General features: G+C 56.0%; 1 protein-coding gene across 2 annotated transcripts in view; it reads right to left on the bottom strand.

Moving 5' to 3' along the window:
• The window catches only part of ANO1 (anoctamin 1), a 161,932-nt gene that overhangs the window by 37,450 nt on the left and 107,549 nt on the right, over window positions 1-16,933 (bottom strand). For both annotated transcript variants that reach the window (XM_029208737.1, XM_029208738.1), the window contains 3 exons: window positions 12,090-12,154; window positions 11,154-11,288; window positions 6,777-6,937 (listed from right to left, as the gene is read on the bottom strand). In XM_029208737.1, the coding sequence (XP_029064570.1) occupies window positions 6,777-6,937; window positions 11,154-11,288; window positions 12,090-12,154 (361 nt within the window). The remainder of the gene's footprint in view (window positions 1-6,776; window positions 6,938-11,153; window positions 11,289-12,089; window positions 12,155-16,933) is intronic.

The raw sequence follows: 16,933 nt of genomic DNA, 5'->3' as shown, positions 1-16,933 counted from the left end.
GCAGGTAGCGAAGAGGGAACCCAGGCCAGGGTGCAAGCAGGTGTTTGGGCTTCTCCCTTCAAACACTTGTTTTAATGACACAGTGTTAGACAAACACGTTCTTGTAGAGGAGCCCAGAGGCAGCAGGTGAGCGATGGACCCTGGATCTACCATGGCTCGAAGCAGGTATGAGCTTGGGCATGGGCCGCGCCCCCCCCCACCTGCCTGCCAGACTCGGTCTCCACGTGTGTACAATGGGCTTGATAACAGTGCCCGCTGTGGGGCCTACGGTGAGGCACCCATAAGCCGATGCGCCGTGGAGCACAGGGCAGGGCCCACCCGTGGCAAGGGGCTCGACGGAGGAGCGGTCCCACGACCTGGCTGCACCTGAAGGATCTCCACCGCTTCTCATTAAGTGGCTGACGATAGAACAAAACATATGGTTGGTTCCATTTATAGAAAGCACCCAGAATACCTACAGATAAATCCATCATAGAGGCCGAAAGCAGACTGGTGGTTGCCAGGGGTGGGCACAGGGGGAAAGGGACAGACTGTTAAATGGGCACCAGGGTGCCACCTGGGAGGACGGTGGTAATGACGGCAGGACACGGTGAGTGTACTAAATGCCGCCGAACTGTGCACTTAAGACAGTTAATTTATGTAAATTTCACGTGAATTAACAAAAAAAAGAATCACAGAACGATGGGTACACATTGTGTTTATGGGCTTCAGTGCCCCTGCTGTAGGCTGGAGCTGCAGAGAAAATGGACCAGGACACACCCGCATGCTTACGTGGGGAAGGGGCAATGTGTCCGTTCCCACCACCCCCCCGGATTTCTTAGAGTGTGGGCTGTACCGGAAGCCCCACCGCAGGGGGCTTGCTGAAATACAGATCCCTGGGCACCACGCTGAGCCGGAATCTCCGTTCTGGACAAGCGCTGGGCGTGGCGCTGTCCACACAGGCGTCTGGACGCACTGACCTACTCACTGTCTGCCCTTTCCTTCCATCCATCTCTCTGTCCACCAGACGAGCTGCTGGTCTACCCCCCACAGGACCCCGGGCCTCTGCTTCGGCTCTCCTCCCAGGCCGCACCCCACCCTACCTCCCTCGGGCCCAAACTGCTTTCACTCCCGGTCCGAACCCCAATTTCCCCAATTCCGGTTGCTTCCTGGGCGGGCTGCTGACCCCCCCCCCCCACCTTTCTGAGCTTTCACCCTCCCCTGAAACGCTGTTGCTGACCCTGTGGCACAATCTTGGACGTGTCATTAGACGCTCCCGGTTCGGCCGTCCCGTGGTCTTTTGTGCCCGTTGGAACCTCACAGGCTCTCAGGCCTGCCGTGGGAATCTCACAGGCCACGGAGGGAAGGCTCTGATGGATGCTGGGGCGCTTCTGCGGCTGCCCGGAGAACGGCCCCGTCTCCCTGGTGAGGTCCAAGCTCCTTATGGGCCGGGGTCTTGTCTCCCAAACCTGTACCAGGCACTCTTGAGCCGCGGAGGCCCCAGGGGGCAGGCAGGGCCGCACCCTCCTTAAAACAAGACCCCTGAGAGCAGAGACCAGCTTCTCAAACCTCTGGCTCTTGACAGTCCGACGTCTGCTCAGCACAGACTCCTTTCTCTGAATGTGGAGATCAGAGATGCATGGCCTCGGGCTGCAGGAACCGGACAAGAGAGCGACCTGAAACTGAGCGGGGCCCTGTGGGGCTCCCCGGCACGGAGGCCCTTTTGGTCCACCATTTCTTTATAGGCAAGACTGCAGCCCCCATGACCGTCCCTGAATTCCAAAGGGTGGATTCAAACAGCTGCTAATCAATGGAGAAGAAGCCAAGCAACCACCCGAAGCAAGATTAAAGGGACCAGAGAAACTCATCGAGATCAGGAGACGACCGCTGGCCTTCCCTGGTGGTCCAGTGGTTGAGAATCCGCCTGCCAATGCAGGGGACGTGGGTTCGAGCCCTGGTCGGGGAACTAAGATCCCACACGCGGTGGGGCAACTACTGAGCTCCGCGCCTCAACTAGAGAGAAGACGGCGCACCGCCACGAGGATCCCGCATGCCGCAACTAACGCCCGAGGCAGCCAAAACTAAAATAAATTAAAACATGGGGAGACGACCACCTGAGATGAGATTAAGGGACGGCAGGCCCTGCTCGCCACACCCTAATCTTGTCAGAGAATCCCCCGCCCCCGCCCTTTGAACCGCTGCTATAAAGCCCTTCATCAAATCCTCTGGGGGGGGGGGGACACACACAGTTTTTCGAGGCAGAACCGGTGTGTCCCCCTTTGCCTGGCAAAGCAATAAAGCTCTCCTTTTCTACTTCACCCAAAACTCTGTCTCCGAGATTTGATTCGGCACCGGTGCACAGAGAGGCCGAGCTTTCGGTCACAAACCCACCTGTCGGCCCACAGGGGAGACAGGGCTCCCGCACAAAGGCCCCCCGCCCTTCATTTTCTCACTGATTCTATTTATTTATCCCCTGAACAAGTGTTCGCTCACAAACCCGCTGCTGGCCTTTTAATTCCAGCAGAGACTCAGTCTCTCTCCCTCCGTCCGCACTGGGTGACTCAGCCGGTGACCTGCCCATTCCACTCAGAGTCTCGGGGGCAGCGCCCCCAGGAGAGGTTTCAATCACACCTGTCACTCCACTAATGCCGGGACCATCTTTCTCCAGCTCCTTGCAGGCAGGCTCGAATCAAATAACCCCCTTTGTTCTGCCTGGAACTGACAAGGCTTTAAAACCCCATTATTATGCTATAATTTCAGAAAATTGATCCCGGCGGGAACAGCTAAATGGAGCTCAAAGTTTCTTCGTGTGACACCTTACTGAATGAAGGCTTTGCGTTGTCATAAATCCCGGGCAGGGGAGAGCTCAGCCAGAGCTCTCGGCTCCAGGACCAGCGGGTCAGCCTCTGGGCAAACCAGAGCCCACAGTGGAGCTGAAGCAACATGGAAACAGCGGCCAGAGGTGACTCCTGGGGCGGCAGAGCCCCGCTACTGTCAGTGTCAGGTTTGGGGTTGCTCTCTGTCACCATGCGAGCAGAAGCCTTCGCAGCTGGGGGACAGGAAAAGAAAGGACACAGTGGGATAAGAAACACCAGTGGGAAAATGATCCTTTAGAGGGTAATGAACAAGTAATTGAATAAGGGACTAAAAAAACCCCCTCAACAATGGCAAGCTCGCTGCTAATAAGGCCTGACAGAGTAAAGTGTGAAAGAGCCCGGGGTCGATGGAGGGACTGAGGCTCCCTCCACCCTGGGGGCAGGGACGGATTGTCAACAGGCACCTCTCAGCCCAGCAGGCCCTTCCTGTTGCTTCTGTCTTGATTTATAACAAGCTCCTCTTTCCGTAACTGCTTCATGAGAGTGGTTTGGCTTTTTTGTTGTTGTTTTTTTCTCCCCCAAATGGGGGTGTGTAGACTGAACTTGCCCTTGACAGACAGGCACCTCTGTTGTCTCCTACGGTGGAAGTGGAGCTGGAGGATGTGGGGACACACGGTGGAAACACAGATTTGCCCGTTTCGCTGCGTCTTGGATAGGGGAAGGTTGGGACCATCTGTTTTTCTCCCAAGGATGGGGCTGCTGGTAAGGGCTGGCCAACACCTTTGAGGCTGTGAAGTGGTACCCCTCTGCACACAGTAGGTGCTCAATAAAGAAGCATGATGTGACCAAGCTGGCTTCATTGAGGGGGTGCACAGAATTCAACCAACTCCCTGCCTCCTGGCGGGTTGAGTGGCATTGCTGCCTGTGTGCCCCTCACCGCCTGCTCATGGTGAATCTCTGCTCCCCCAGGAGGGCACAAAAGGGGGGTGGAGGATGTTTGGATGGAGAGGTGAAACCAGGGCACTAGCCTGGACCACGAAGGCCGATGGGCCAGGCACGGATCTATCATGTCTGCTACAAGTCTGCTAGCTGTGTGATCTTGGGCAAGTCACTTAACCTCTCTGTGCTTCCCTGTCCACATCAGAATAACAGGGTTTCTCTCCAGGGTTGTTGTGGGGACCAGTGAGGTAGCCTGTGCAGAACTCTGTGCAGAACTCTGGAGGGGGAAAGGGAGCCTGTTTGTTTGGAGGGAGCTGGGGAAAGTATTCCAGGTGAGAGAATGAATTTAAGGTAAGCCTGCCAGGAATAAGCACACACGTGAGCTAGACCTGATTAGTAACAGAGGGAGTAAAGCCCAGGGGTCAAGTATTTGGGGCTGGGGAGCCAGAACGCTGGGGTTCAAGTCTTGCCTCTGCCTCTTGTTAGCTGGTGTAACCCTGGGAAAGTTGCCTCAATTTTTTCATCTGCTAAATGGGGTAGTAAAGCCTGTTTCCCTCCTATAGTTACTGGGAGAATTAATGAGTCGCTCACATAAGATGCTCAGGACAGTGCCTGGCACACACTAGGAACCAGCCAACCAAAGCTAGCGTTCTTTTCTGAAGGAGATGAAGTGACATAATTCACAGAGGCCCCCAGGCACAAGGTGACAGGTTAGATCTGAGCTCCAGCCTCCAAGGGTCTAGGCTGTTTTCACATTTTCAAGAAGCAAGGGCTCACTGATCCGATGCAACAGCTAGCACGACATGACAACTAGCACCAGGTACAGCCCTAAGACATCACAAGACGTGACTCATTCGACATTCCCGACCACTGTCTGCATTTTACAAACGGGGAACCCAGGGCCCAGAGAGTTGAAGCAACTTTCCTGAAGTTGCACAGCTGGCAGGTGACAGAGCTGAGAGTTGGACCTGAGTCTGGCCCAGGGACTGGCACTATTACCTGCTGACTAGCCATCCTGGCTCGCAGCCAACGCGGCTGGGTATTGAAGTGGACCAAACCGTCAAGCCGGCAGCTGTGCAGCTGGGCTCCACCGTGGGCGTGAATGTTGCTGGGTGAGCCTCCCCTGCTCGGAGCGGGGGAACCGGGAGGCTGGGTGCCCAGCCAGGAGGTGTTCCAGCCTCAGCTTGGAGCTTCCTGGGCCCCGATCAGAGAGGAAGGAAGGGAGCCAACCAGAGATCTTGAGGAAGGCCAGGGAGGTTGGCAGGGAGAGCAGAGGGTGGTGGGGGGCAGGGGGGTGGTTCTGATAGACGCAGGGTCCAAAGAGACAGGGGTGGGCAGGGGAGGCGGAACAGGCTCAGGGCAGCGTGGGCTCCAGTCCTGGCCCTGCCAGTGGAGACCCACTTTCCTCATCTGTGAAATGGGGACAATTTCTCAGCTGTGGGATAAGGTGGGATGAAGCGCAAGTAGCATCCAGCCCAATGTCAGACACATACACATCAGCTCAGTGAAGATGGCCATTGAGCCTAAATTTATAGTCAGGCTGATCCCAGAATTGATCATCCGAGCTAGAGTGTGGTGCGGGGAATCTTCTCATAAGCCACCATGAACCACACACAGACATCGCCTCCCCATGCTCTGTGGTAGCCCCGGCAAGGACTCCTCCAACCTCAGCTTGAATGCCTCCCGAAACAGGGTGCTCACCACCTGCCGGGCCAGCCCAGCCCAGCACTCACTGCTGGAAATCTCTCCCTTACGCTGAGCTGGTGACCTGTGACTCTCATTCTCAGCCTTGTTAGGAGGGCCATCACGTGCCCATCCCCAGGGTCCTCCTGTTCCCACTCCCACTTGCTCCCTGCACCCACACCACAGGGCCTTTGCACATGCTGCGCCCTCCTGAATCTTGGACTAAGTCAGTGGATGCAGTGGTTTTCCCTCCCATGGTTTCCCCTGTGCCCAGCACAGGCACTTAGTAAATACTGGTTGGTACGCATGCTACACGCAAGGCACATCACCTTACTCAGTCTCAAACCCCCGCCGTGTGTCAGGCAGCCCTGCCTGTGGTTTGTGGTCACAAGGGCAGGACCGTTTACTGAGAGTCAGCCATGTACGTGCTAAGCATTGGCTGAGATTTTGTGCCCGCTGTCTCTGATCCTTATCACACCCTCATTTTACAGGCGAGGAAGCTGAGGGTTGAGTTATGTGGGGAAGGGCAGAGCTGACTTCCCTCCCCCAGGGTTCCTGTGTGCAGCTCCATCTCCTACTAGCTGGGAGCCCCTGAGGGCAAAGACTGGGGCTCTGGGGCCCAGGGGACGGCTCTGCCCGAATCCTGAATGCCCTGCTGGCAAAGGCTGTGTCACGGGGCCACAGAGGAGGAAACAGGCTTATCTTCTGCTAATCCAGAAACGTCTGCGGAAACGCATCCTGCCACCACTTACCCACCTCCCATGCCCCCCAAGCCTGAGATGGGTACCAGGTAGGACCTGGATTCAGGAAGAATACTGGAGGAGGAGCCGTCTGCCCTGGACTCCAGGTAGCAGTGGAGTCCAGCAGTTAAGGGCACAGGCTCTGGAATCGTACGTTCACTCCTCACCTTGGCCGCTCAGGAGCTGGGTGATCCTGGGCCAGTCACATCAACTCTCCCTGGGCCTTGGCTTCCTTACTTGTAAAATGGGCATGTGACACCTGCAGGGGTGCTGGGGGATAATGAGAGCTGTGCCCCAGGGCCTGGGCCTGGTCGGGAGGAAGGCAGAACCCTCGGCACTCCTTGTTCTAAAGCAGCAACAAATCCCGGCCCCAGGAAAGAGGTCCCGGTTCCGGGAGCAAAGCACCTTCCTAGGCTTTTCATGCCGGGTCAGATGCATCTGTGGGTCGTGACCCAGTACAGACCCCAGTAACCTGCAGACAGAACGGGGGATTCTTTCTGCTGACCGTTCCTCCTGTGTGCATTCCTGGCAAACGGTCCTGAGGGTAGCCTCAAGGAGAGGGAGGGAATGTCGGGACCCACCCTCTGACCCACAGACGGGGTGGCGGCACTCAGCTTACCCCAGAGGGCCATGAAGATGGAGAAGAACACAGTGGCGGGGTTGTCGAAGAGGTGGCTGGCGCGGGCCGTGGCGCACGCAGAGCTCATCTTCCAGTAGCTGCAGGTCTTGTCACACAGCGGGCACATGGTGATGTTGTGTCTCTGGTCACACATCTCCATGCTGGAAGAAAGGGAGCAGCCCAGAGTCCCCTGGCCGATGGGCAGCGTCCCTGCCGGCCCACGTGGACCGGAGCCTCCCGGAGCCATGTCGGGTGGGAGAAAGTGCTGGGGGTCCCCGCCGTTGTGGACATGGTCTGGCTCATCAGCCAGCTTCCGCCGGCGCCCACATCCCTCTTCTCCATCCCAGGTGGGCTTCAGGGATGTGTGACAGGTGCTGCCACACAGGGGCCCCAGCTCGGTTTCACACTCTGTCCCCCCTTAAAGCCTTAATGATTTTTGAACAGGGCCCTGTATTTTAATTTTGTACCCAGCCTGCAACTGGGCGTAGACCCATCGGACTTGGCTGTGTGGCCGGTGAGCGTTCATCTCTGAAGCCGAGGTCCCAGCCAGCCTCCCTCTGATAACCAGGCACCGTCAAGGTTGTGCTAAGAGTGAATGCTGTCCAGGTCCTGACTTGACAAGGCCCCGGAGACCCGAAGGAGGAATGGGATCGAGGCACGAGAACGCCACGCCTCTCCTGAGCCCTGGCCGTGAGCCTGGCACCTGCTAAGCGCCGTTCCTGCGGGCTTCAGTCCATCCCTGTGGGGACGCCGTGGGACAGCTGGCCCCGGGCAGGCCTGGGTACCAGCCTGTGGACATCGCTGGGCACTCTGGGCCCCTAAGAGGATGGAGAAATGGTTCTCCCGGACCTCCTCCCGGGAGACGGGTGGTTGGGTTGGAAGGAACACACCCACAAGCTGCCTGGGGTTGGGGACCCACCACGCCGGGCTCACCCCGAAAGTGAGGGGCAGCTCCTGCTCAGGATACTAGTCCGGCTCAGGGCAGGCTTTTATTCTGCTGAGTCTGGGGCTCGAGCCCAGGGGGCGTGGCTGGACAGGATGGGGAGCTGCGCGATGCCCAGTGGCCTGCCTCGTCCGCCCTGCCCAGCACGCAGGCTGTCTCCTGCTAATGCTGAAAAATGCAATAACGGCCATTAGCTGTGTGAGCAGAAGCTTGCGCCGAGCGTCCACCTGGCCTGGACCAGCTCTGGGGCCATTACAATCCCATCTTCATAGATGAGGAAGTGAGCCCAGAGAGGGCAAGTCACTTGCTCAGGGCCACACAGCAGAGTGGGGATTGAGGCCTGGGCTCTGTCTGTCAAGCCCGTGCCCTGCACTGCTCTCAGCTGATGCCCAGAGGCCACAGGAGGGCTCCCTGCTGAGACCAGGGGGCGTGGCCCAGGTCCTTGATGCCCTCTGTGCCCCCGACCCTGTCCTTTAGCCTCAGACTCAGTTTCTCCTTCTGGAAGATGAGAAGGGAGGCCAGAATTAGGCCCTGCCAACTCTGCCCTGCCCTGCCCTGCCCTTCTCCCTGCTAACTTGGACAAGATACTGAGCTATTATTAGACACTGGGCAGGAGTCTGATTCCCAAGGGTTAGGTGGCTATCGAGGAGGGGGCCGAATTGGGTGGTTGTTTTTGGCTTTTAAAAAAAATTTCTGGATGCACAGAATCGTGGCTGGGCCACAGCCATTGGTGTTGGAGAAACATTTGCTGAGAGGCTGTGGGGGACCCTCCTCTGCTAGCACTGTGGGCATTCAGCTCAATTCTCTTTCACAGTTACTCTTACCAAAGACTCATTAAAAGATTGTGTACATGCTGTATGTGCCAGGCATGGTGTCAGGCGTGGGAGAGGGAAAGATGGACCAGTTGGTGCCTCGAAGCATCTGGGGGAGTGCGTGTGTGAGCATGTGTGTGTGTGCCTATGTGCACGTGTATGTGGGGCAGGGAGAGGCACACAGAGGCCGTAGGGCACCGTGGACTCGGGAGCCAGCCAGCTCTGGATTTGAATCTGAGCTCTACCGCTTGTGAGCTCTGTGGCCTTGGGCAGATTGCTCCAACTCCTTGGGCCTCACTTTCCCCGTCTATAGAATGGGGATGCTGAGAATAGAGAACCCATTTTTTTTTTTAATTGTTGTTTTTTTTTTTTTGGGCTGCGCTGTGCAGCACATGGGATTTTAGTTCCCCGACCAGGGATTGAATCCACGCTCTCGGCAGTGAAGGAGCGCAGCCCTAACCACTGGAACACCAGGGAATTCCCTGAGAACCCGTGTTACTGGGTTGTTAGGAGGATTAAACAGGGGAACGCACGTGAAGCCCTCGTAAGGGCCCTGGGACTCATCCTCCCGTTCACCATCATTATTGTGGGAATAATGGAGCCTTGTCCCTCCCTGAGCTTCCTCTCTTCTGGGGGCCTCTCCTGAAAGGCAGAGGGGCAGGACATCGCACCCGTGCAGGACCCCAGCCCCTCTCAGGGAACCTGTGGATGGAAGGCCCCCTCCACCATTGCCACGGTGCCGCCTGGGTCCCCGAGGATGGGAGGGGCCGGGGGGGCCAGAGCCCATGTCTCTGCCTGCCTGTGAGCCCCATGGCTGCCCAGCCCTCCTCCTTGCCAGTTTAAACAACATCAACCAGTCAAAAAGCCTGTTTCTGCTGGTTTTAAACCCTTAGCCTCTCCCTTCACTGCCTTCAGCCAAAATAAAGACAAGCCATGGGTGGGCCTGCTCTTTGGGGCAAATAGAGGGGCAGGGGCGGCAGGGCAGCATCGTGCGGGGCGCAGGGGGTGCGGGGGCACTGGCTATCCTACAAACTGGCTTGGGCCACATTCCAGGGGGAATGCACACTTCCTGCTTTGTTCACGGCACCAAGTGAGCAGAGGCCGAGGTCAGACGGGGCTCCAGGATTCCCAGTAAATGCTGTTTGCATCCCTGGCTGTGTGACAGCGCTGGCCTGGCCTGGCCTGGCCTGGGGATGTCGGCGTCCTTGTCAGGGAGCCCGCGCCTGCCTGGGCAGAGCATCCTGGACGAGGCCACCAGCCCAGCTTCCCCTCCAGGACCGGCAGGAAGGCGGACGGAGAAGTCTCCGTGGGGGGCCCCTCACCCTCCACTCAGTCCCCTCTGTGTCTGGGCTACTTTGATCTCTGCGTTCCTCAAACCCAAGCACAGTGAGCTCGTGTCATTAACAAACAAAAGGGACAAGCTTTCTCCTGCCTGTGCCCAAAATAACCCTGGAGGGACATAAGCGGGATTCCTTTAACGTTCTGATTCCGGGTGGGTGGAATAGTTTAGGTGTTATTCATGTATTCACAAATCGTTTGCACAAAATGACTGGATGTGGCCTTTCTGCACCGCTGAGTCCTAAGGAGTCAGTTTCTCCACCAAGTAAAAGACTCGTTCACTGGCTCTTTTCTGATCAGAACCACGGATGGATTGTCTAAACCACAGCTCTGCTTCAGAGACACTGGGCTGAGCCGTAAGAAACGTAAACTGCACTGATGTACCGGGACTGTCCCCGACAGACCGCCAGCCCCCAAGAGGCAGGGCCAGGGGCGTCCACTTTTCTATCCAGCGTTTTGCCCATCGGCACACTGCTCCTGATGGAAGTTAGGCCTGAAATCCTGAACTCATAACACAATCAGTTATCCCTGGGTCGGTATTAGCAAGTCTAGGAAACCACTAGAAAAGAGGGGAGACGGTGTCCTCAAGCTCCCGCTGCTTGACTCACGCTCTGGCTGCCATTCTGGGAGAACCACACCCGGCACGACGCCGGGCTGTCTCTGGGGTCCTGGCCTCCTTCCAAGAGCCCCCCCACGCCTGGCCTACCCCTTGGTGAACAGTAGCAGTGCTATCAGCCCTGCGTTCAGAGACCGGGGCCTGTTGCACCCGGTCAGCTCTCATGATGGTCCTGTTGTTGCAACATCTCCCAAAGCCGCGTGGCCAGGGGACGCGGCACGGACACAGGGCCTGGCTGGCTGAGTGCGCTGCCCCGAGGTCTCCAAATGGTCACATCCGTCTCATTTCCTGACCACACAGGGAAGCGGTCAATTTTCTTGTCACATAATGACCAAGAACTAAATGGGAAAAAAAGCTTCAAAGAACGAAAAGGAGTTGGATATTTATTTTATGTCTTCCTCTCGACAATAAAGCGTCTCCGGGGGCGATCGTGTCTGCAAAGGCCGCCCACACGCTCAGATGGCTATTACATCCTTTGGACTGGGCGGCTCTCTTTCTGACACCGCCTGGCCTGGCCTGTGACTGCCCGGGGGCACTGAGCGGGTGCACGGCGGGGCAGGGGTTGGGGTGAGGGGCCCGAGTCCCAGGGAGTTCTGTTCCTGCAGCAATAGGAACGTGGCTCCTTAGTAACATGAGGATGTGTTCGGAGAGAGGGGCTGCCTGCCTACCTGGGGATGTTCTCGTCGACGGTGGCCCATCCGTAGAGGAAAACGATGATCCCGACCACGGAGGCGGGGATGAGCATCTGGGTGTAGACGCCCAGCCAGGCGAAGTACAGGCCAATCTTCTCCCCAAAATACTTCCTGCACCGCAGGGCAAAGCCAAACAGAGACATACTCTGAATCCACATCAGGGGGAATAAATTACACCGTACCCCCTCCCCCCGAGCGAGGAACAGCTCATAGGGGGGCCCCTGATTCTCTCAACCAAAGAAGCAGAGACTGGGGGCCCCCGAGCCAGGTCAGGTTTGGGGTGCTCTCTGCTTTCCCTATGCCAGCACTTCTCTACTGTGCCCCGAAGGTGGGCACATTTCCGCTTGTGATGCCCACGCTGAAGGACACGATGTCGCCCGGAGGCTGTCAGCTCTCTTCTAGCCCTGTTCAGCCTAAGAACAGGAAAACACTCCAGCCCCGAGGCACCAAGAGAACCAATCACGCTGTACGTTACGTGTTTCTGGCTCCTTGATGGGCTGAGTGCTGGTCTACGTGGCCCCATTGCCTGATCTGTTCGCCCCTTCCTGCCCCGGGATGGAGGTCCCCTCAGGAGAGGACGCATTGCCCAGAGGGGCAATTCTTACAAATTCCCAGGCAGCTCTTCCCTTCCTTTCACCACAGAAAGAAATCACACCAGATGCCTGGCTGGGTCAAGCTGGACTGTGAATTTAGGGGGAGACAGTGAATATGACAGGTAAGAGCCCGTCCCGCAGTGAATTTGAATAAATTGTTATCTAAGGCTCAGCCAGGCTCCCGTCCTGCAGGGAGACCTTGGCTTTCCTACACAAACTCTTCAAGTTCGAACAGGCCCCCATGCACTGCCCACTCAGCACAGTCGAAATGCACAGGGACATCTATCCGATCAGGCCTGCTCCCAGCGTCCCCTCTCACCTGACCAGGTCGATGGGCTGGTACTTGTAGAAGACCCCGTAACTCGCCCACTCTTCGTACAGGAGCTGGGAGAGAGGAAGTGGTGAAGGGCTGGGGAAAATGTAGCGCTCCCAGGTTGCTCCCCAGAACACAGAGCTGCTGGGCCCCTGCTGGACTGAGGTGTCTGCTCACAGCTACGTCATTCATTCATTCAACAAACACGTACACAGGGTCAGCCCTGTGCTGGGTACCGTGGTGGGCGCCAAGTTCTGAGCTGAGCACGGCAGACACGGCCCTGAGCCCTGGAGTTCCCGTTCTGGTCAGGGAGACGGGCACGAGAAAACGGGTCACAACTTTCAGCTCTGGTAAGGGCCTTGAAGAAGCCACGGGTGGTGGCGGGCTCTCCAAGGAGGAATAGGCTTATGTTCTTTTATTTTTATTTTGTTTTGCGGTACGCGGGCCTCTCACTGTTGTGGCCTCTCCCGCTGCGGAGCACAGGCTCCGGACGCGCAGGCTCAGCGGCCATGGCTCACGGGCCCAGCCGCTCCGCGGCACGTGGGATCTTCCCGGACCGGGGCACGAACCCGCGTCCCCTGCATCGGCAGGCGGACTCTCAACCACTGCGCCACCAGGGAAGCCCTAGACTTATGTTTTTAGGTGACAGCGGGGATGGGAAAGAAACTTCTGGCATCATTATAGAGTCCTCACTGCTCACGATTTGATCTCAAATGGCTGTCAGACACCTCACTTTCTTTGTAAAAGACAGACCCACCAGGCTTTGCAGCAGAGAAATACCAGTGGTACGATTTTTAAAAGTCTCACGGGACGCAAAGAGAGCCCGACGTGTGTCTCCTGAGATGGGCTATCTGATTAACACAGGTTAGTGAGATCAATGAGCTCTACACACCCCATCATGCCCCAGGCTCTGGGCAGGACGGCAGTGAGCTTGGCGATTGGAAGCCTTGTATGAACGCGTGGGTATAGGGTGTCCTCGGGAAGACGCTGGGTTAGGACTGCTGGTTTTAATAAAGAAATCCCATGCATGTGGGTAATTAATGCTTTACCAACCTTAACTCAAAGCCTACGGTGACACTGCTGGCTGGAGGGGAGCTGGGCCCCAGCTGGGAATCCAGGGCCTCGGCTGCCCATCTCTGCTGGCAGGAAGCAGGGGTGGGGGATGCCCGTGAGAACTCACCATGGGCCCCAGGTCTCTCCTGTACACCGAAGCTTGGCTTGCATCCTTTTTCCTTTTCTTAATATTTGGACTTATAAACTTGGGGGGTCTCCTATATACAGATTCTGCTGTGGCCCCCGAACACAGCCTTTTATATCATCGCCCAAAATACTCTAGACTATGGACTGAATGTGTCCCCCCAGATTCACAGGTTGAAGCCTTAGCCCCCAACATGACTGTATTTGGAGGTTGCGTCTTTCCGGAAATAATTAAGGTTAAATGAGGTCATGAGAGCAGGGTTTTGACCTGACAGGACTGGTGTCCTTATAAGAAGAGGAAGAGACACCAGAGCTTTCTTTTTTCACGTGCACACACGGGGGAAAGGCCGTGTGAGGACACAGTGAGAAGACGGCTGTCCGCAAGCCAGGAAGAGAGCCTGCACCAGAACCCAACCCTGCCGGCACCTTGATCTGGGACTTCCAGCCTCCAGAACTGTGAGACATAAATGTCTTCTGTTTAAGTCTGGTATTTTGTCATAGCAGCCTGAGCTAATATTACATTCTCCCCACTGACTTGGAAGATCCAGAGCTGATGGGATGGATTTCTATGCACAAAGATGCCTTCAACTGAGTCTCTGAAAATTAAAAATGTCTAAGAGGCTCACGGGGACGGGGCCAGCTTCCACAGACCAGAGAGTCAGGGGTCCCTAGAAATGACCTTCTAGCAAACTTTTCCATTTCCTCTCTCCTTCTGCAGCTCTGAAAATAATACCCAGGAGAACAGAGTTGCTGTGTTTCATCAAAAGTCAGCACACAGGGACAAAATAAGTAGGGAGGAGAAAACAGGGAGGAAAATAACATAGAAAAGCTAAAGCCATTCTTAATAAATTATAAGCGAACCTTGCTGTCAAAATCCTGGGTTTTGCCTGCTCTGATCTTTATAAGAGTAGCTTTCTTTAGATTTTAAGTCTCTCTGTAAGTGGCACAAGCAGGATGGGCTCAGCATGATTCCAAGTTCTGAAAGACTTAATGGCAAGTCTGGCTGCTGGTGGGGTAGCCTCTGTAGCTTCTGGGTAAGGAACTGGGATGCCCAGGGCCTCCCCCCATCTCAGAGGAGAAGGGGTCCAGGAATTGGAGCCGTGCTGCCCTGCTAGGACGGTGGCTCTGCTGGGTCTGGAGTCGGTGTCCTGGGCAGCGTCCCGAGTGGGTGATCTGAGCCAGGCCTTCCCCCTCTGAGCCCCACTGGGCATCCAGGGCAGACTCCCTCCCCTCTGAGCTCCATCACCTCCTTGATACTGAAAGAGTCTGTCCTTCCTCCCAGGTCATGGAGTGGACGCAGATGGGCTCATGCTTTGTGAAGCGAAGTGCTGGGGGCTTGTTATGTGCCATCTGTCTGATTACGCAGAAAAGGAGGAAAAGCCTACAGTTTTACTCTCTAAAGGAGAGGTCTGAGCCAGCAAACTCTGATGAGATCATGCAGCACCTCTGGAAAAGCAAAGCAGCCGTCACCAGTCACCAACCGGGCAGCTTCCTCCCTTCAGCTGAATGGATAAAGAAGATGTGGCACATATATACAATGGAATATTACTCAGCCATGAAAAGAAACGAAATTGAGCTATTTGTAATGAGGTGGATAGACCTAGAGTCTGTCATACAGAGTGAAGTAAGTCAGAAAGAGAAACACAAATACCATATGCTAACACATATATATGGAACTTAAGAAAAAAAATGTCTTGAAGAACCTAGGGGTAAGACAGGAATAAAGACACAGACCTACTGGAGAACGGACTTGAGGACACGGGGAGGGGGAAGGGTAAGCTGTGACAAAGCGAGAGAGAGGCATGGACATATATACACTACCAAACGTAAGGTAGATAGCTAGTGGGAAGCAGCCGCATGGCACAGGGAGATCAGCTCGGTGCTTTGTGACCGCCTGGAGGGGTGGGATGGGGAGGATGGGAGGGAGGGAGACGCAGAGGGAAGAGCTAGGGGGACATATGTATATGTTTAACTGATTCACTTTGTTATACAGCAGAAACTAACACACCATTGTAAAGCAATTATACTCCAATAAAGATGTCAAAAAAAAAAAAAAAGAAAGAAAGTCAGCTGAAATTTACACCATAGACCAGCTGGGGGAGCATCAGAGCAGCGAGATGGGAGGGAGGGAGGGAGTGGGGAGGAATGAGGGCAGAGACCCTGGGATGGAAAGGGAGGGAGTGGAGATTGCTGCGCGGGAGGGGAGGCACGGGACGGACGCTCTGGAAGGCTTGTCCTCGTCATGCTGGTCACCCTGTTCCCGGGCCTCCCCGCTGGGACTGGCCACAGCAGGCAAGCCACCATCCCCTGAGAGGTGTGGCAGATGGGGGCACACTTCAGCTTTCTACATAAACCACTTTACCTCGGTGGACTTTTCTTCCTGCCAAGAAGAGAACGTCAATCACCCTGTAGCTGTCAGCGTAAGGAAATGAAGCATCAGATTTCCCGGCTATGGTTGGCAGAACTCTGGGGGCCCCTCAGTCTGTGAGCAGGTGGGAGGTGTCAGGGGCCCTGGGGCAGGTCAGCTGGGCACCGGTGGCTCTGGTCACTGTGACCCTGGGAGCCTTCCAGCACCTGGACCTCAGAGGGATCCTGGTTCCCTCCACCAGCATCTCTCCTGCCCAGACCTCCCACCTGGGCCCATGTGGCTGGGCAGGTCCATCACAGCACTGACGCTGTCCTTAATTACCGTGTATGTACTCAACCCTTGCTGTCTCCCCCTAGGATGGAGGCACCAGGTTTGTCTGGTCTGTGTCATCCCCAGCTTCTCAAACAGGGCAGATAACAGGTTTCCAGTAAGTAATTGTTGAATGAATGAATGAATGCTGGGCCAGGGCCCCGTGGCTCTCAGTGCAGTACAGGAATGAGGCCACCTCAATCCACACCTGGAGTAACCCTCCCGCCCCCCAATCCTGGAGGAAGGAGCGCTTGGCCCCAAGGCCCTGAGCGTTTGTGGCCCGAAGATCAGGCCAATAGCTATGGCCTTGCTCAGCCCTGGCCCGGGCCTGCCTCTGCTGAGATATCCCTACTGTACCCCTGCTCTGCCAGCTCAGCACAGGACCAGGGCCTTGGCTTGGCTACGTCCCCCCTTCTGTCCTCAGGCACTTGGGGCTCCTGCCACTGACGGGATGCCACAGATTTTGTCGTTGTGAAAGCAAAATACTCAGAACCAGATCACTTTAGATGTGGCGACCATGGGAGAAAGAGTTCTCTGAGTTAGATACAAACACGTATCTGGGGCATTTCCCCTTCCCCCCTTCCTTCTCTCCTTCCTTCCATCCACCCACCACTACTCATCCATCCATCCCTCCCTCCCTCCATCCGTCCATCCATCCACCCGTCCATCTATCTGTCAGTCCATCTGTCCACCCATCCACCCACCCATCCGTCCATCCACTCATCCAATACTCCCTGATCATGGACCAGTCTTTGTATTCATGGCTGGGACATAACGTTAAGTGAGGAGAGGGGGGGTGGAAAGTGGGCCGCATTCCAGGCAGAGAGCTCTGGGGTCTGGATAAACCTGGAGCTGTCTGCTGGGCCGGTACACTATAGTGGCCAGTAAATAGTTCCTGAGTAATGACTGAAGGAGACAGTCTTGGCACTGACGCGACCATCAGCCAAGTTGTCTTTAGATTAGAAAGGCGGCAGTG

Source organism: Monodon monoceros, unplaced genomic scaffold, assembly GCF_005190385.1.
Source record: "Monodon monoceros isolate NGI ecotype Baffin Bay Population unplaced genomic scaffold, NGI_Narwhal_1 Super_Scaffold_7, whole genome shotgun sequence".
NCBI lineage: Eukaryota > Metazoa > Chordata > Mammalia > Artiodactyla > Monodontidae > Monodon > Monodon monoceros.
The sequence above is the reverse complement of the archived record's forward strand: the minus strand, read 5'-3'. Positions and strand labels throughout refer to the sequence as shown.